General features: G+C 38.0%; 2 protein-coding genes across 2 annotated transcripts; one reads left to right on the top strand and one right to left on the bottom strand.

Annotated features, from left to right (window-relative positions):
- Window positions 1–588: 588 nt before the first annotated feature.
- Window positions 589–13043, top strand: psmd13 (proteasome 26S subunit, non-ATPase 13). The gene is made up of 14 exons (XM_074658519.1): window positions 589–753; window positions 5779–6043; window positions 7387–7465; window positions 8184–8218; window positions 8362–8417; window positions 8508–8551; window positions 8990–9076; window positions 9269–9440; window positions 9527–9606; window positions 9693–9818; window positions 10680–10742; window positions 11187–11267; window positions 11436–11552; window positions 12850–13043. Exons 2-14 carry the CDS (start codon window positions 5943–5945, stop codon window positions 12943–12945), a joined length of 1137 nt encoding a protein of 378 aa, XP_074514620.1. The 5' UTR covers window positions 589–753; window positions 5779–5942; the 3' UTR covers window positions 12946–13043.
- On the bottom strand, window positions 1329–2471 carry LOC141782327 (membrane cofactor protein-like). The gene has a single exon (XM_074658535.1). It carries the CDS (start codon window positions 2360–2362, stop codon window positions 1475–1477), a length of 888 nt encoding a protein of 295 aa, XP_074514636.1. The 5' UTR covers window positions 2363–2471; the 3' UTR covers window positions 1329–1474.
- Window positions 13044–18581: the final 5538 nt, after the last annotated feature.

The following is an 18581-nucleotide window of genomic DNA, read 5'->3' as shown; positions in this document are numbered from 1 at the left end:
ACACACAACAACTGATACAAAAGCTCAAACACTTGGCTTTTTGCATTAAGGCATATGGAACGTGCCTTATATTCAGGCACTATGCTCGGGACTGTTTCACAGATCCCATCGTCATCCCTAGACAGATTGAACCCGGAGGACCGGTTTATTGGCTAGGAACCTGTCTTTTACACGAGTGATTTTTCTGGTGAATAAACTATTTCCATTTCACTTACACAAATGGTGTAATTTCTGATAGAAGTAAATAGGGCCTAAATGACTGAGGGCAACAATTTTTGAAATCAGTCCAGTATTGAGGGAGTCCACTGCAGCTGCCAAATGGGCTGTAATGTAATCATTTGGGGCAACCCGGTACCGTCAGTTTATGTCCACTAAAAGTGCTGGATTTTGCCACTGAGAGGATCAGATTGGTATTATAAGTGTCTGACAACATTATGGAAAGGACCCTACAGAGAAATCAAACCCTTTTCTTTACCTCTCTCTTTCTGTTTATTACTGTGTCATGTGACTTGTTGCTGGAAGACAGCGGTGGAAACGTGAGTGAGAGTTGGAGAGGAGTGCCATGGAACACCGGTGTTGTCAGAGTTTGTCGTGTTGGACTACAGAAAGCGTAGCTTAGTATTATCTAAAAGATTTTCAATATCATGGCTGAATAATTAGCGAATTTTGCCAATGTGGATGCAATGCGAGGTTTCAGAACGAGACTTCTCCGAGCGAGACACACAATAACAAACAGACCGGGTCGAGCGAAAAGTAAGAAAAAGGCTTCATTTCTCTGTCGGGTCCTCTCCAGCACCTTTCCAGCCCGTTCGCTGCAGCATTTTCCCTCAATACTGGACCAGTTTCAAAAAGTGTTGTCCCTGTTAGTTACGTAGACACAAAAACATGGAGAAATAGGGTCGAATAATACCAAAGTTACCATTTAAGCATCAAACTAAATTTCGATTTTTTTGAATGTTTCTGAAGTTTAAACAAAAAGTGTTTAATCCTAACAGCTGTATTTAAGGTCAAGCATGCAAACTGTCTTTACTGATTTTGCTTGTTTTAAGCCGACGGTGTAACGGAGCTACAATGGTCCGGCTGAGCTGTGCTCTGAGCTGTAGTGCAAAAGTGTTAAATCAACATGGAGTTCAAGCCTCTCTGATAAACAGGAAATCTAATTTCTTCATGATTACAGCGTAGAAATGCTGCTGTGATGTAAAGGAAAGGGAAGGCATCTCAAACATCAGAATTGAGTTATGCAGAATAGGAAAACGTGGTTATGAGTGGTCTATCAAAGATTGAAATTATTGTCAACTAATAGAGGAGTCTAGGTACAGGTTTGAGCTCCATTGGCTGAGGTGTGTGAATCTCAGACTGGCATTCAGAAACTCATTTTGGGGGTTTCATAAGCCTGCGCCATCCACGTGCACATGGACGGCACAAGTACATTCAAAGACTCTTCCAGTGACGTCCTCTTCTCAACCGCTCATCTTTACATTAAGCAATGCTGGACCAACAGGACTGTTCCGCTTACTGTCAAACAAACACCCAACCATACAGCTTTGGTGTTTCCATCATTGCGAGGTGGGACATCCGGGCCAGTTGCACCTTGACATTTTGGAAATTCAGGTGACCACTGACGGCCTATTCCACATGTCAGGGTGGACTGTCCTATCATAGTAAACCCGGAATTGCACATGTACGTCACCGTAGCCTGGTATTTATGAGGGGGTCGAGAACCCCCAACCCAGTATGCATCTGTAATATTAGGCTCTGGACATTCAACATAGATACATGTTGGAGGAGCAGGCTCAAACATCCCATTAACTGAACATGATGATTCACTTGATCCAGAGAGTGTCACATCGTTTTGACATGTGTACTGTACAACTTCTCCGTAGGTGTAGGTTTCTTTGTTTGGCCTGAAAGTGACATTCTTTGGCGCAGGTGGCGGATTACAACTCACCACTTCACATTCAGGCAACCTGCCCAGCCACCCTTGGGCTCCACAAAAGAGGCGATCTTTGCCAACCATTCTGTAACCAGTTTTGCAAGTCACCTTTAGTCTATCGCCGAACTCTGTCCCTTCAGGGTAATCGATAATCCCATATTCCACTTCTCCAGCAGAGCCACAGTTACTCCTATCGCATTTCATCCGCAGAGTACTCCAGCTGCCAGCAGTGCAAGTGATGGCCGCAGACCCTCCTACTGCCACGTAGCCAGCATTACAGGCAAACGTGACTTTTGTCCCATCTGGGTATGTTGGTAAGTCGTCGTTCAATGTCATGTTGCCTCCTCCAACAGGTCTGGAGCAGGCTTGAGCTTGAGCTGTAATGGCAAGGCTCAGACTGCTCAGCAGAAGGAGGGAAGTGACACACATGACGGGATCTGGCCAGTCTGTCTGAAGTCAATGTGAAGAATCACTTTGGTCCCTGCTGATCCACAGATCCACTGATCCACTGATCCACAGATCCACTGATCCACAGATCCACAGATCCACTGATCCACAGATCCACTGATCCACAGATCCACAGATCCACTGATCCACTGATCCACTGATCCACAGATCCACTGATCCACAGATCCACTGATCCACTGATCCACAGATCCACTGATCCACAGATCCACAGATCCACTGATCCACTGATCCACTGATCCACAGATCCACTGATCCACAGAGGTGAAGAGAGTTGCTTTTTGTTCTTGTTCTTGACTAATGCCTGAATTCTACCGGGAGCTAGCATCCAAGCTAACATTAGCTAGCTTTGGGAAAACGCCCACTTCCTTTCCCATCATGCTTTGCGCCCAGCAGCAGCAGAGCAGACCCCATCTGGGTTCCTGCTCATGTTGGTGTGGAGGGAAATGAGCAGGTACATATTCTGGCCAAACAAACACTCAGAATTAAGAATATTGAATTACAAGTTCCATTAAGTAAAGCTGAGGCTAAGCCATCCATCAAGACATTATGCACAAACAGTATGGCAGAAGTACTGGGATGATCAGGAAACTGGAAGACATCTGTACATTATACTTTACTTTACTTTATACTTTATTGTCAGACAGGTCTGAAATTTGTTTTGCATAACAGCAGCTCCGTTTGCAACATCACAGAAAGGACAAAGACAATAAACAAGGATACAAACATTTAAACATTACAATCACAGAGACAATATTCAGTGCCCTTTAACGCACATTTGATCTGGGATTAGGCTCCATATTTAGTTTAAGGATTGACTGATGCAAAAAAGAGTGCTTCAGTCTAACCTTATTAAATCGTGGAACCCTGTATCTCCGATTTGATGGTAACAGTTGATATTCTCTGTTCAAAACATGATTGGGGTTAGAGACGATGTTGTTAGCCAGCCTTAAGATGTTATTATGATAGGCTGATTCATAGAGTTTCTCAAGGGGTTGATCAACAATCTTTGAGCAGATTTTCATTTGTTGGAGCAGTTTTGACTTTAAAGTACAGAAACATGTTGGAGCAGGGAGAAAGGTGGGCTGGAAAAGAAGGGAAGAAACTGAGAATATAGGACATACAGGTCTAAACCACTCATTATATAGAATAGGCTCCCAACTGGGAAATGCACACATTGTAACCAACCAGAAACTGTTGAACATGTACTGATACACTGCAGGAATTACAGTATCCAGAGGAATCAGCTTTTACAGTCACTAAGGAAGCCAAAACATCAGGACATTTCATTGTCAGGTCTATTGGGGAATACAGCAGATAATATACAACTACGGTGAAATTAATCAGTTTTTAAGAGAAACTGATTTAGTTAAAGGGACTGTTTGTAACTTTTTACACGTATAAATCACCCGGGTCAGTGTCCCATGCGCGCTCGCGTGTGGCTACGCTGTTCAGACTCAGACTCCAACACAAACTACACAGAAGCACCAAAACCTCTTGGTTGTATCTAGTGAAGCCCGTCTGTTAAACAGTGTTGGCCGCGGTCGGAGGACGCGGGGGAGACCGTAGCTTTGGTCTCCAGGGCCGGAGTCTCTGCTGTACTCTGCTCCGCTGCTCCTCTGCCTGCCTTCACTCACACACCGCGCTCCTTCTCTCTCTCTCTCTCCACCTCTCACGTGCATGCTGCTCACTCCACACTGCAGAAGAGTTAGTTTAGCTCTGAGAATATCTAGTGGACGTTTGTGCAGAAATGTGCAGAAATAACTGCTGCAGCTCCTCCAGACCAACAGAGGTTTCCCGTGTCTTGTGAAGTGACGGGGCTCTGCAGAGAGAAACGTTATCGTCTCCGACCAAAACTCCGGTGTTTCCCCTGTTCCCTCCGGCCGCGGTCGGGAGGCTGAGGCAGGAAAAGCCAACACTAGGATCAGCATTGATTCATGGAGAGACCTTGGTCTGGTCAGCTAACATTACTGCCAAGCAGCTGAAATATAGAGTGATATTGTGCTTTTAGCTGACGTGTGTCGCCTCACTGTGTTGAGAGATGCTCGTTCATGTCTATGTAGTGCTAGCAAGCGCGAACCCGACGCTGACTTTAGTTGACTTAACGGCCACATGTGTCGCTGTTAACAAGCAATTCTGATTCTTACAAACAGTCCCTTTAAGGACAACAGGAATAATGGAGAGAATTTCATTATTATTATTATTATTATTATTATTATTGTTATTATTATTATTATTAATAACTTTTTTAAGAGAGTTTATTTCTGAATTTTGTTAATACAACTCTGACAATCCATTGCACAAACATGTTTGGACTGATAGATATCCCACCAACCCCCACCCATGACAATACCCAGAGGGCACTCAGAAAAAAAACACGTGTACAAAAATAAATATAAATAAATAGATAAATAAATAAATAAAATAAAATAAATAAACATAAATCATGATAAATTGTTAGAGGTCTAGGACAGCACACCCTATCATCTAGGGCACTGACATGCATGAAACAAGCACAGGAGTTAAGCCGAAGAGTTGAACGCAAAGAAAAATCAGGGGTCCTTCCAATGTTTCGTTTGAAATATTCCTGGTCAAATATATACACATATATCCTTTATCTATCTATATATATACAGTTGAATTATATATATACACACATATATATATATATATATATATATATATACACACGTAGGCAACATTGTTGGTACCCTTCCGTTAAAGAAAGAAAAACCCAAAATGGTCACTGAAATAACTTGAAACTGACAAAAGTAATAATAAATAAAAATTCACTGAAAATTAACTAATGAAACTCAGCTGTTGTTTTTGAATTGTGGTTCAACAGAATCATTTTAAAAAACAAACTAATGAAACTGGCCTGGACAAAAATGATGGTAGCCCTAGAAAAGATGTAAAATAATGTGACCATAGGGACATATTAAACTAAGATGTGTCCTGTAAATAGCATCACAGGTGTCTTCAAACTTGTAATCAGTCAGTCTGCCTATTTAAAGGGTGAAAAGAAGTCACTGTGCTGTTTGGTATCATGGTGTGTACCACACTGAACATGGACCACAGAAAGCTAAGGAGAGAGTTGTCTCAGGAGATTAGAAAGAACATTATAGACCTTCATGTTAAAGGTAAAGGCTATAAGACCATCTCCAAGCAGCCTGATGTTCCTGTGACTACAGCTGCACATATTATTCATACACACACACATCAAACTTTAATCTGCCACAAAGTTATCTGAGTCTAAGGAATCAACACGACTAAGAAAAGGTTGCCAAATCAATGAATACTTGTCGGCTGAACCCTTTTTTAAATGTATTTATTTATATTATTATTATTTTTTTCCTGCCACTCTCCTGCTCCACCTCCAGTAGTCCAGTAGGTGGCGGTAATGCGCCTCTAAGCTGGTTTACCAACTAAACACCACAGAAGCAGCCGCAGCAGCAGCAGAGCCACAACACGGCAGAGGAGCTCCTCGTCTTCAGCTGAACATCATCAACACTCATCAGAGGAACAAACACACTCTAACGTCACAATGAAAGATGTCTCCGGGTTCCTCAAACAGCAGCAGAGCAACAGCTCCACGCCGGAGATGGCGACGGAGTGGCACACGATGGAGGATTTACACAACAAGAGGTAAGAGTCAGCTAGCTGACGGTGCTAACGCGGTGCTAGCTACCGTTAGCTCCTCCATGCATTGTGAATGAAGCTGAGTCATGCAGCTAGCTAGCTAGCGTTAGCTCGTGTTTGGCTAATGCTAGCTGCTAAGTTCCCTCTTTAAAGATCAGAGAGGAAACTTGACTGTTACTTTTATATATCAAACAGTTAAAGCAGTAATGTAAATATGATTTAATGAGTCGAAGCGTTGAACATTAATGTAGTTCAGAGGAAGAGAAAGTGTATCACATGTTTGTTTGCTAGCTCGGATGCTATAGATGAGTCCTTAGTCACTGCACTGCGGATAAGTTATAATAAACTATAATAAGCTGTAAGAACACATCACCATGAAGGTTAAACTGAACAATCACAACCATTAACAGTTGTTTGCGCTGTAAAATACAAATGTCCATCATTAGTTAGCTGTATTCAGTACTTGGCTTGACAAACAGTCCAGAAACAGTCTTAGTATTTAATAAACATCTTTAGAATATATATATATATATAGTGGTGTAAGAAGTATTCAGATCCTCTAAGTAAAAATACTAATACACACACTGTAAAAATACTAATAATACAAGTAAAAGTATGTGAGTACAATCAGGAAAATGATTTATATATATATTATAAAAAGTGTAAAAATGTCCCCTGTGACTGTTTTCTTATTTTATATTATATCATTAGATTATTATTACTTATAAATTAATGCAAAATCAGGGTTTTACTGCTGTAGTTGGTTGAGATGGAGCTCATTTTGAACTATTAACTAGTTATTATGGATTCATTATGGATTCATCTGCAGATTATTTTCTCCATTAATCGATTGATTGTTTGGTTTGGAAAAATTAAAGTGACACCTTCACCATGTTTGTTTAGTCCAAACCTCAACATTATTACTAATACATTAACATTATTAACATTACTAAAAGAAAAATCAGCAAATCTTCACATGTGTGAAGCTGGACCCATGAAATGTTTTAATATGAAAAATTAATCAATTCAGCTGCACTTGTGTAAACTGCTGGGTAGTTAAATTTATAATGAAACATAATATTTGATAAGCTTTTATAAACACATGTTCATTTGTAAAGTAACTAAAGCCTTCAGATAAATGTAATGGAGTAGAAGTAGAACGTGGCATGAAAAGAAAAGACTCACGTAAAACACAATTATCTCACATTTGTGGAGGTTTGTTTACATACATTTAAATAATCACTGTCAATCAGCACAAGATGAATGGAGATTACATGTGTGTGTAATCAAGATATAATTTGTTTATCTTCATAAAGTGTTCACAAACACTGTTTTTTTTTTATTGACAGATTGTGGCATCAGCTGACTCTCAGAGTGTCAGACTTCGTTAAAGATCCCTGCTTCAAATCAGGAGATGGCCTCATACAGGTAACTGCACCACAGTCGCACATGTTATGCTGGACATGTACCGGATGTAACACACAACTTTATATGAGTGTGCACATATTTGCCAAAGTTTTGTAGCATGTGGTGACTTGTCTGTAATATTCATAGATTTTATGTCATTTTTTTAAGGGGAATTTATAAAGATATTGAATCCAAGTTTCCAAGTCAGAACAGAAATCACATCGAGCATCAGAAACAGTTTAACTCTGAAGATGCTACATAGATATTATAACTATTGTTTGCATTTGTTGCCATTAAACCTGTTTGTTTTGTCTTGTTTGTTAGTAACAGTAAAATGCTAACATAAGATTATCCCTATACAAGTGTGTTGAAACTGATATTGAATTACTTCCACATAAAGCAATCATAACAGTGTAAAAATACAAATCCTATTTGTGACCACTGTATCAGAATCAGAAATACTTTATTGATCCCCGGGGGGGAAACTGGGGCGTTACAGTTGCTCTTATATAAACATAAAGAAATGTAAATAGAAAATAAAGTAGTATGTAACGTGTAAATTATGTGCATAATGATATAATATAAACACAATATATGTAAAGAAATGTAAGTAAGTACTAAAATTAAAAATGAGAATGTAAGAAATATGTACAAATATTTGCATTAAGACGTGCAAATATTGAGATGAACATTTTGATGTTTTCTGTGATCTGACGGCTCCTTTTTTTCTTTCTTAAAGCTCTATGACAACTTCCTCAGTGACTTCGAACACAGGTGAGATAAAAGTTCCTCAAACACTCTTTGACGACGTTAAACCCAGAGATATACTCTATCTCTGGTTACACCTGCCAGGTCAGTGTTGTCTGCTTGTTTTCCTGTTTCAATGCTAATCTATTTTATTTTTGCTCCCTCATCAGAATCAACCCATTGTCCCTCATGGAGATTATACTGTATGTTGCCAGACAGATGAAAGGTGAGAGCACCACACTATACTATAAACTTGATTATACAATACACTTTTCTCATATTTTTTAGTATTTACAAAACATGTTTTTGTTTCCAGATCCTAAAGATGCCATCACTTTTCTCGAGAAGACCAGGGAAAAGGTAGGTTGACCTATAACACAGATCTGAAATGTACACTCAGTTGCCACTTTATTAGGTACACCTAACCAAAGCTTATGCAGTCTACCACAACAGTCCCACAATAAATTGTACCTTTTTATGAATATGATTTTCAGTTTTAATTTAAATTGTTTTATAGAACTGGATTACTTTTGAAGGCTTCAGTTCGTTTGTTACACTGAGAGGTGTCTTCCCACTTACTGTATATTAATGAGGATATACAAAATAACAGAAACATCTCTCTGCATAATGCAAAACAATTCAACAGCACCACATCCTCCAGAATGATCAACACCTCTCTAAAACTGTTCAAACACAAACTGGACATTACAACCTTCATGAAGGAGGATTTATTAAAGTTTATAAACAGTATTTTTGATCAAACTTTAACGTTTTTTTCTTTAACTCTTTCTGGTTCAGGTGAAAAGCAGCGACGAAGCCGTCATTCTCTGCAAGACGTCTATCGGCAGACTCAAGCTGGAGATCAACGATCTTCCTGCCACAAAGGTAAAAGCTCCTGAACTCTCAGCTCTCTCCCTTTTCTCCAAAACGAGCCTCACACTTCATTCACATGCACACGTTATGACGCATTTCCAACTTCGAGCTGCTAACAGCTGTTAAACAAAACCACAGAAGTGTGTCCACTTCTCACACGTGTGATTCCTTTTCTTAATGAGATTCCCTCTTTGTCTCTTCCAGACACTCATCGAAGATGTTGAGGTAATGTTGAATAACTTACCCGGGGTGACGTCGGTCCACGGCCGGTTTTATGACCTCTCCAGCAAATATTATCGCATCATTGGGAACCACGCCTCCTACTACAAAGACGCTCTGCGCTACCTCGGATGTGTGGACATTAAAGACCTTCCAGGTGAGCAGAGACCAACACTTGGACTTGATTTCAGCCTGATGGAGAACAGCAGGTCTTTAATGCTGTTGTTGTTGTTTCCTCCACAGAGACAGAGAAGCAGGAGAGGGCGTTCACGCTGGGACTGGCTGGACTCTTAGGAGAAGGAGTTTACAACTTTGGAGAGCTGGTGGGTTTTAACACCGTGCTCATCATCATGTTAATCGGTGCTGGTTTACCTGACGCTTGTTGACATCTGCTTTTGTGTCTTTGCAGCTGATGCATCCGGTGCTGGAGTCCCTGAGGAACACAGACAAACAGTGGCTCATTGATACGCTATACGCCTTCAATGGAGGCAATGTGGAGAAATTCCAGGGCTTCAAGTCGGCCTGGGGCCAACAGGTGATTATCATTTATATAACAGCTCAACATTAACAACATTTAAAGATTAAACTGATCAGCATGTGAGGACCAAAAAGATGCTATCCAGAGAGGTCAAGTCTACAGTGTTAATTCATATATTTGACGGTTTAGCTTTAGAATAAAAACCTTTTTGACTGCTGACAGTTTGTTTTTTTGGGGGGATTTTTTGACACAGAGGTCACACAAAGTACATGCTGCTTTTTTTTCAAATCTGTACATGCAGTTTGAAGGTGCAGATGAGTAAAAAACAACTAATGTTGCGTTCACACTAAAAGCGAAGTGAATTTTTGCCTGCTTCACTCGCCGGGATCATTTGTGTTCATCTGTCATCTCTGTCATTTAAAAAACAACAATATACCTAATAATAGCCTAAGAATGAAGCTTATTAATATAGCACTAAAATCAGGATAAATTGAAAAGGCAATAAGTCAGGAATAATGTACAGCGAGCCGATCATTGTTGTGAAAGAATCCCCGACAGGCCCCTGACCTGCTAGCTGTACATTATCCCGCTTATTACACGGCTACTTACTGAAGAAATCAATAATTTGACACAAAAACGGTCCGCCAGAGTCCGACATCAGAGCTGCGCCCATAGCAACAGTCTGTTATACATAGCAACGGTCTGTTATACATGGCAATGGTCTGTTATACAGAAATTAAAGACAGCAGAACGCCGTGATGACCAATCAGTTAATTACACAGCCGTGTAATAATATTGCATATTGTGCTGTTGAGCAAACCATTATCACCACAGGGGAAGTTCCTTCACCGTCACAGGATTGTACATGACCACTGATATTTGTCAACGGTCTGATCTTTTTTTCCCTCTTGTTTCCAGCCGGACCTCGCAGCACACGAAGCTAAACTGATGCAGAAGATCCAGCTGCTCTGCGTGATGGAGGTGAAACTAAACGCCAGCGTCACACCAGCATTGAAAACACATTTTTGACATTTGCGGCATTTATACGTCACACCACTTGATAAAAGATTTCCGCTTAGGATATACACATTTCCTCGCTCTATGCTCCTCCAGAAGCGTCCTCGAGGTGCATTTAAGGGATTGGAATAATTTCACAGTCTCAATGTCACCGAGATGTCAGCAGCTGTTTTATAACGAACCTTATATGACTCTTGTAGCGCCACTTTCCTGTCTGACGGGGGAATAACGGCTTTCTAAAACAGTTTAAGAGCAACACAGATAATTAACACCATCAAACCAAATCTGTAGTTTGTTCAAAAGGAGTCTGACGTTTCCTCACACTTCACGGTGACATCATGTCTGTCACATACGAAGGTTAAAAAACAGGAATATTAAATCACTTGAAATGTGTCCTTTGTCTTCCAGATGACTTTCACTCGTCCTGCGAACCACAGACAGCTCACCTTCACTGAGATCGGCCAGAGCGCCAAAATCCCCGTCAATGAGGTCAGTCGGATGACAAGAACATTTAATCATCACCTCATCAATAAATGTCAATAAGACCTGTCTGACTGATCAGCATGATCGACTTTGATTACCAGACAGTTGTAACGTCTGCACAGAGCAGATCCTCTGTTGTTTTGTCACTAATGAACTGTGGCCGGTGTCCTGCAGGTGGAGCTGCTGGTGATGAAGGCTCTGTCTGTGGGTCTGATCAAAGGGAACATTGATGAGGTGGACCAGAAGGTGCAGATGACCTGGGTGCAGCCCAGAGTGCTGGACCTGCAGCAGGTTAGACCTCATTCTGTTTTATTTATATGTATATATATATATATCAGAGTTTCCAGCGGATCTTTAAATGAACAGTGTGTAGCATTTCAGAGGATCTTTTGGCAGAAATGGAATATAATATTCATAAGTATTTTTTCTTAAGTGTTTAATCACCTGATAATAAGAATTGTTGTGTTTTCGTTAGATTAGAATGAGCCGTTTATATCTACATAGGGAACGGGTCCTCTCTACAGAGTCCACCTTGTTGCTCCTCCATGTTTCTACAGTAGCCCAGAACCGACAAACCAAACACTGCCTCTAGAGAGAGACTTTCATGTTTTTACGTTACCTGAAGGCCACCTTAGTTCTCTGACACGCTTGCGAAACTGCGGTACCGTGAGCCGCAGAGTGTAAAACTGTTGTTTGACTTCCGTTGCTCCTTAAGTAGTGTTATTATGGTAAGGATGGCCTTTGAGCGAGGAGAACGCCGTTACAAGTTTGCACTCGCCAGCTCACATTACCACACCGCTAGATGTCGCCAAATCCTACTCATTATCTTTTTAAAAAGTCTTAAAAGGCATTAAATTCATTAATCTAAAAATAAGGCCTTAATTGGTATTAAAATGTCTTAAATTCATTTTTCCAAAGTATTAAAAATGCTAAGACATGGGAAGTAATATTTTATTTATCTTTTTTTCTGACGTTGCATTGAAAAATCTCAAAATAATTGGTTACATCTCTTTTAAAAATATTTACCAAATGCATCTTGCGTTAACGTCACGCAGATCCGGAGAGCGGAACCAAAAACATTAACATTTTGCTTCCGGTCAGGATGCTCAGAGGATCCACTGGCTAGCCAGCAGACGGTGGAAGTGCAAATACAACTAAAAAATTGGCTATTTAACCAAGATTTTCCAGCATGGCTGAAACCGGTATCAGGCAATGCATACGAGGCTCTGTGTAGTCTATACAAAAAGTTTTTCAAATTCTGCACTCGGTTATTATAAAATTGGTCCTAAATTTAATTTCAAAAATTGCATTAAAAAAAAGTCTTAAATCTCACTTTCCTTATTATAGCCATAGCAACAGATTATATTGGTACTGGAACAGATTTTCATCAGCCGGACCTGAATCCTGTTGATATCGCAGCCGAGGAAAATAAATAAAACAAAAAACTAAAGTTGATTCAACATATTTATAAAGACAATAAAGAGGAAGAACAAGATCTGCAGAAATAAGTATCACTGAATGGGATCAGAAGTGAAAGTTGAGACTGTACCTGCTGTGTTTGACGCTCACCTGTTGTTTACTGTTTCAGATTAAAGGTATGAAGGAGCGTCTGGACATCTGGTGCGGAGACGTTAAGGACATGGCCGTGCTGGTGGAGCAACAAGCCCACGACATCCTCACCTAAAGCTGCCTCCCTCCTCCAGTCCACTGAGGGAAACCTCTTCTCCTCACAACCGTTTCTGTTTTGTATCGTCTTTCTTTCTTTCTATCGGATGTTCATTACCAACCTGTAAAAATACACTGTGGTGTTTTACACATAAACAACTGGTTGTAACATTATTATCCTCACCATAGGGTCTAAAATATTGTTTAAAACTTGAATAAAAATGACCAGAAAAAAGTGATTGTCTTATTTCTTCTTTTATGTGCATCTTGGTTAAAGTCAGTCCGGCTTTGGGTTGTAAATTAAGATTTGTTATTTGTTTAAATTCTAGAAAATTAGTTGTTTTAATGTCTGTTAGGTTAACAATAATATTTGTTCCTCCAAACCACAAAAAAAAATTTAATTGGCAAATCTAAATGCTATTATCACATTATATACATTATATATTAAGTAACTTTTTGTTAGGTGCTGTCAGAGGGGCAAACTGTATGGCAGTGGTGGAAGAAGTATTCAGAGTAATACTACAGTGTAAAAATACTGTTGGATGTAAAAGTACAAAGGGTATTAGCATCAAAATATACTAAAGTAAAAGTACCACTGATTTATAATTATTGATGCATTAATGTGTTCATCACTTTTGCTGCAGCTGATAAAGGTGGAGCTCATTTCAATAACTGTATATACTGCTGGGTAGTTTAATCTACCAGGACGATTCTAAGGTCTTGTGACTGACAGGGACCTTAAAAATATGAGGACGTTAAGTAATTCTTTCAATTAAAAATTATTAACTTATCATTATTAATAGAATATGTTATAAACAATATAATAATAAAAGCTAACTGTTTATTTTTATTTTCTCGTTTTTGACAAAAAGTAAACATGCAGAAAGCCCTCCACCCCCTCTATTTACATAAAATGGTTTGATCCTGCTGCCCCCAAACCAGGCGTGAATGGTACCTGCTGCTAGCAGCACAGTGAGGTGTAGACTAGTCTGTGAGTGGTGGAAATGAACCTGTGTTAGCTTAGTCCGTAGTCAAATAATTAATATTTACACAGAAAATCGATGCAGGCAAACTTTTATCAAGCTGTTTATGCTACATCAGTTGTCCCTGCTGATGCCAGGCCCAGTTACAGCAGCCCCGTCTCCCCATTACCCCCCACCAATGACCCAGCCCTACTCCCAACTGAAGGAGGAGGTGAGCAGCACTGTGTTGAATCACATGTCAGTTACTATAAAATTATATTAAGACAAGAGCTGTCAATAAAATATTCAATTGCAAATTAATTGCATATTTTCTATCTGTCCAAGATGTACCTTAAAGGGAGATTTGTCAAGTATTTAATCCTGCTTTGTGCAAATATATGTATATATTTATTATTGTAAATCAATTAACAACACAAAACAATGATGAATATTGTCCAGAAACCCTCACAGGTACTGCATTTAGCATAAAACAATATGCTCAAATCATAACATGGCAAACTGCAGCCCAACAGGCAACAACAGCTGTCAGTGTGTCAGTGTGCTGACTTGACTATGACTTGCCCCAAACTGCATGTGATTATCATAAAGTGGGCATGTCTGTAAAGGGGAGACTCGTGGGTACCCATAGAACCCATTTACATTCACTGATCTGGAGGTCAGAGGTCAAGGGACCCCTTTGAAAATGGCCATGCCAGTTTTTCCTCGTCAATATATAGCGTTAAGTTTGGAGCGTTATTTAACCTCCTTGGTTGGTACATGGTTAAATGGTACATGGTTAAATGGTACATGGTTAAATGGTACATGGTTAAATGGTACATGGTTGGTACCGATGGATTCTTTAGTTTTTTTAGTTTCATATGACGCCAGTATCTACACTCTAGCTTTAAAACTACATTTAAGGGATAATGTACAGCGAGAGTGTCCAGAGTCCGACATCAGAACTGCGCTCATAGCAACGGTCTGTTATACATTTACATAGCAACGGCCTGTTATACATAGCAACGATTTGCTATCAAGAAATAACAGACTGTAGATCGCCGTGATTGACCAATCAGAATCGAGTATTCAACAAAGCCGTACAATAAAATAATTATAAACGGCTCAAATTACCCCACCCCCGCCATTTTAACAAACTGGTATCATCCAGCAGTTTAGAGCTAACGTCCTGCTAACAGTTCAGCCTCATATTATAACTTCTTAAAGCACAAATTCGTGTGACATTTTTTTCAAACTTGTCTGTAATTGTTCAGACACAAGAATCACGACTTCTGGAAAATAAAAAAAAATCACTTTGAACGGCAAAAATAATGTTTTATGAACCTAAACGTGTTTACCACTCGTCATATGGACCTCTCCATCACAGGGTCAGTAAAATCACATGGCACATTTTGTCAATGGTTGCCTAGAAACAAGGGGTGGCTCATCTTCAACCCCACTCTCCCCTACTGTAGTTATTTAAAGCTCTGAATGATCGGGTTCTGGAGGTGTGGTTAGGGTCCACCTGCGCTTTATTCACATTTTAAAGCTGTAGATTCAATAAGATTTATTTTCTGTCGCTCGACTAATCGATTTATTGACTAACAGTTTCAGCTCTAAAGTATATATTATTAAAAGGAGCATCTCAGGCCCACGAAGAAGACATTGATGTGTTGAAAGTCAATACCATGACAGACCTTCTGGTCATCGTCTCATCTTTAATGAGCTCCTGTGATGGATTTCTTCCAGTATGTTTAAAGCTCCAAATTGGCTGCTGTAAGAAGAAGCTCTTTGTTTCTGAGGATCTGACCCCAAAATATCATGTTTTTACTGTTGAGGTTGTTTTAGTTTAATGAAAACATTTAAGAAGATCTTGGTTTTTGGCCGTCGCCATCTTGGTTATTTGGCCATTGTCATCTTGGTTATTTGGCCATCGTCATCTTGGTTATTTGGCCATTGTCATCTTGGTTATTTGGCCATTGTCATCTTGGTTATTTGGCCATTGCCATCTTGGTTATTTGGCCATCGTCATCTTGGTTATTTGGCTGTCAGAAACGCATTAAGGAAGATTTCTTTTATAATCTTTGTCCTACTTTTATATATAACTTTGCATAAAGTCACATCTTTGCATTACATAAAACAAGATGCTGGAATCAAAGTTTCTGCAGTTGGACTTCTTTCTGTAAACGCTGACACAAAATGCAGCATCACAGCTGCACATCTTGTCTTAGTGGCTGAGAACAGATGGATCACCAGCTGCTCAGGAAACAGTCATCATTTTTTAAATAATTCAGGTTTGTTTGTGTTTCGTGGAACAAAAAGTATTTTTATTCATCAATGAATTTACAGATTTACTTTGAGAGGTCATCAAAAGCACGCGCTTCATTTCTAGACAGTGACCGTTGAGTTTGCTGCTCTTGTGTCATTGACGTTTGCTCCATTTCTGATTGACAGCTGCAGGTACTTTTCAGATTAAGATTTTAAATTAAAAGACGCCTATAAAATACAATGCATTGTTAAAGATTCAATTAGTGGTTCCAAGCCTTTTGCTTTTGTGGCTCCTTATCATGTTTCAGATGTTTATGAGACGTTTCCCCTCTAAATTTCTCACGTGGTTTCATATTATTCACTGTTTTTAGTTGTTGTAGAGGTCAAATTATCCAATGTTTCACAAAAAGATTAAAAAAAATGAAAGAAAACCCCAAAGAAAACTTAATTTCTTCTTCTTCTCTCCCATTAATCATCTCCGGACCCCTCAGATTTAGTAGTTAAAGTATCTCCACCTGGAGCAGCTACAACAGTAACATGCTGCTCTAACATTGATGCATCACTATTAACTATCTAATAATGTCACATATAATAATAATATATCAGTCACATCAGGAGACCTTTTACTGCAGAGCGAGTACTTTCACTTTGATACTTAAAGTAGATTTTACAGCTAATAGGTCTACTTCTGTACTTACTTTTTGTACTTTCTGTATTTTGAATGCACACATTGTGCTTTACTGGTATTTTTACATTTATGTATTCGTACTTTTACTTAAGTAACATATCTGAATACTTCCTCCACCACTGTGTAAATGACAGCACATTTGAGGTTTCATCTCAGGTGAAATCTAACGTTGAGTGTGAGTGTTTAAGCTTCATACTCCTTTCAGTAAAAGAGAAGTCAGTGAGGAGGAACAAAGGTGGTGACGGATGTCGTGCAGACAGCAGCTCATTAATCTGCTCCACAGCTTTCACTGTTATCACATGAACTCTCTGATTCACTTCAAGGTGCAACTGACACGACTGTGATGATTCACATGTGAGAAGTGCTCAAATGTAACTAAGTACATTTACTCAAATACTGCACTTACGTACAATTTTGAGGTCCTTATACTTTACTTGAGTATTTCCTTTTTATGCTACTTTATACTTCTACTCCACTACATCTCAGAGGTAAATATTTTACTTTTTACTCCTCCGCATTTATTATTGACAGCTTTAGTTACTTTACAGATTTAGATGATTAATACAAAATATAAATCCACTAATCAATTATTATTATTATAGATTCAGATAAAACTTCATGGATCACACATTGAACACACATTTATTAATAACAATCTGACAATAAATTAACAAAAACAACAAATCTTTAAAAAAAATAAAAACATTATAAATAAAATAAAAGAGTAAAGAATTAAATTAATAAAATAATATAATATAGAAATATGAAAAAACAATGACTTAAAACAAATAAAATAAAAACATTTTAATTTAATTTAAGTGATTTTTAAATAATTTAAATTGTTTTTTTAATGTTATGATATTTATTCTTGTATTTAAAGTTAAGTAATTTTAAGGTGTTATTATTTATTATTATTTTTGTATCTATTTTTCTTTATGTTTATTACATAATAAATAAATAAAGTAAAAAATAAAAATAGTAAAGAATTAAATAAATGATAAAGTAAAACATAATATAGAAATATTAAAAAATAAAATAATTTAAAACAAATAAATAAATACATTTGAAAATTAAAAAAATATATATATAATTTAAATAATTGTTTTTTATTTTATGATATGTATTCTTGTATTTAATGTATGTAAGTTTTTGTTTGTTTTTATATTTATCTACTTTTTCTCTCTCTATATATATATATATATACAGTACGTGTATGTATATACATTGCAAAAACTAAAATAAAAAATAATAATATAATAATAAAAAGAGTAAAGAATTAAATGAATAAATAATAAAGTAAAAAATAATACAGAAATATTAATAAATACAATTATTTAAAACAAATAAAATAAATGCATTTTAATTTTAGTATCTTTTAAATAATGATTTAAATATATATTTTTTTAATTTATTTATTCTATTATTTAACGTTATTAAGTAAGGTATTATTTATTTTGTGAATGTTTCCTCGTAAAAAGTGTGACACCTGACTTTAATCACCTATTTAAAAGAGGTTGGACTGTGACAATCATTGAGAAAATGTTTGTACTCTTCTGCATTACAAAAAAATAAAGAAACAGCAGATGTAAAAAAAAAAAAAAAAGAGACTATTTTACCAGTTTAACCAGTTTACACTGACACAGCCGGTGTCCGTCGGTCTTTGACACCATTTTCTGGTCACCATACGATCCAGCAGATGGTGTGTTCAATGACAGATAGATTTTCAATACCATCATGCTC

This window comes from Sebastes fasciatus, chromosome 2, assembly GCF_043250625.1.
Source record: "Sebastes fasciatus isolate fSebFas1 chromosome 2, fSebFas1.pri, whole genome shotgun sequence".
Lineage (NCBI taxonomy): Eukaryota > Metazoa > Chordata > Actinopteri > Perciformes > Sebastidae > Sebastes > Sebastes fasciatus.
This window is presented reverse-complemented; position numbering and strand designations above follow the sequence as displayed.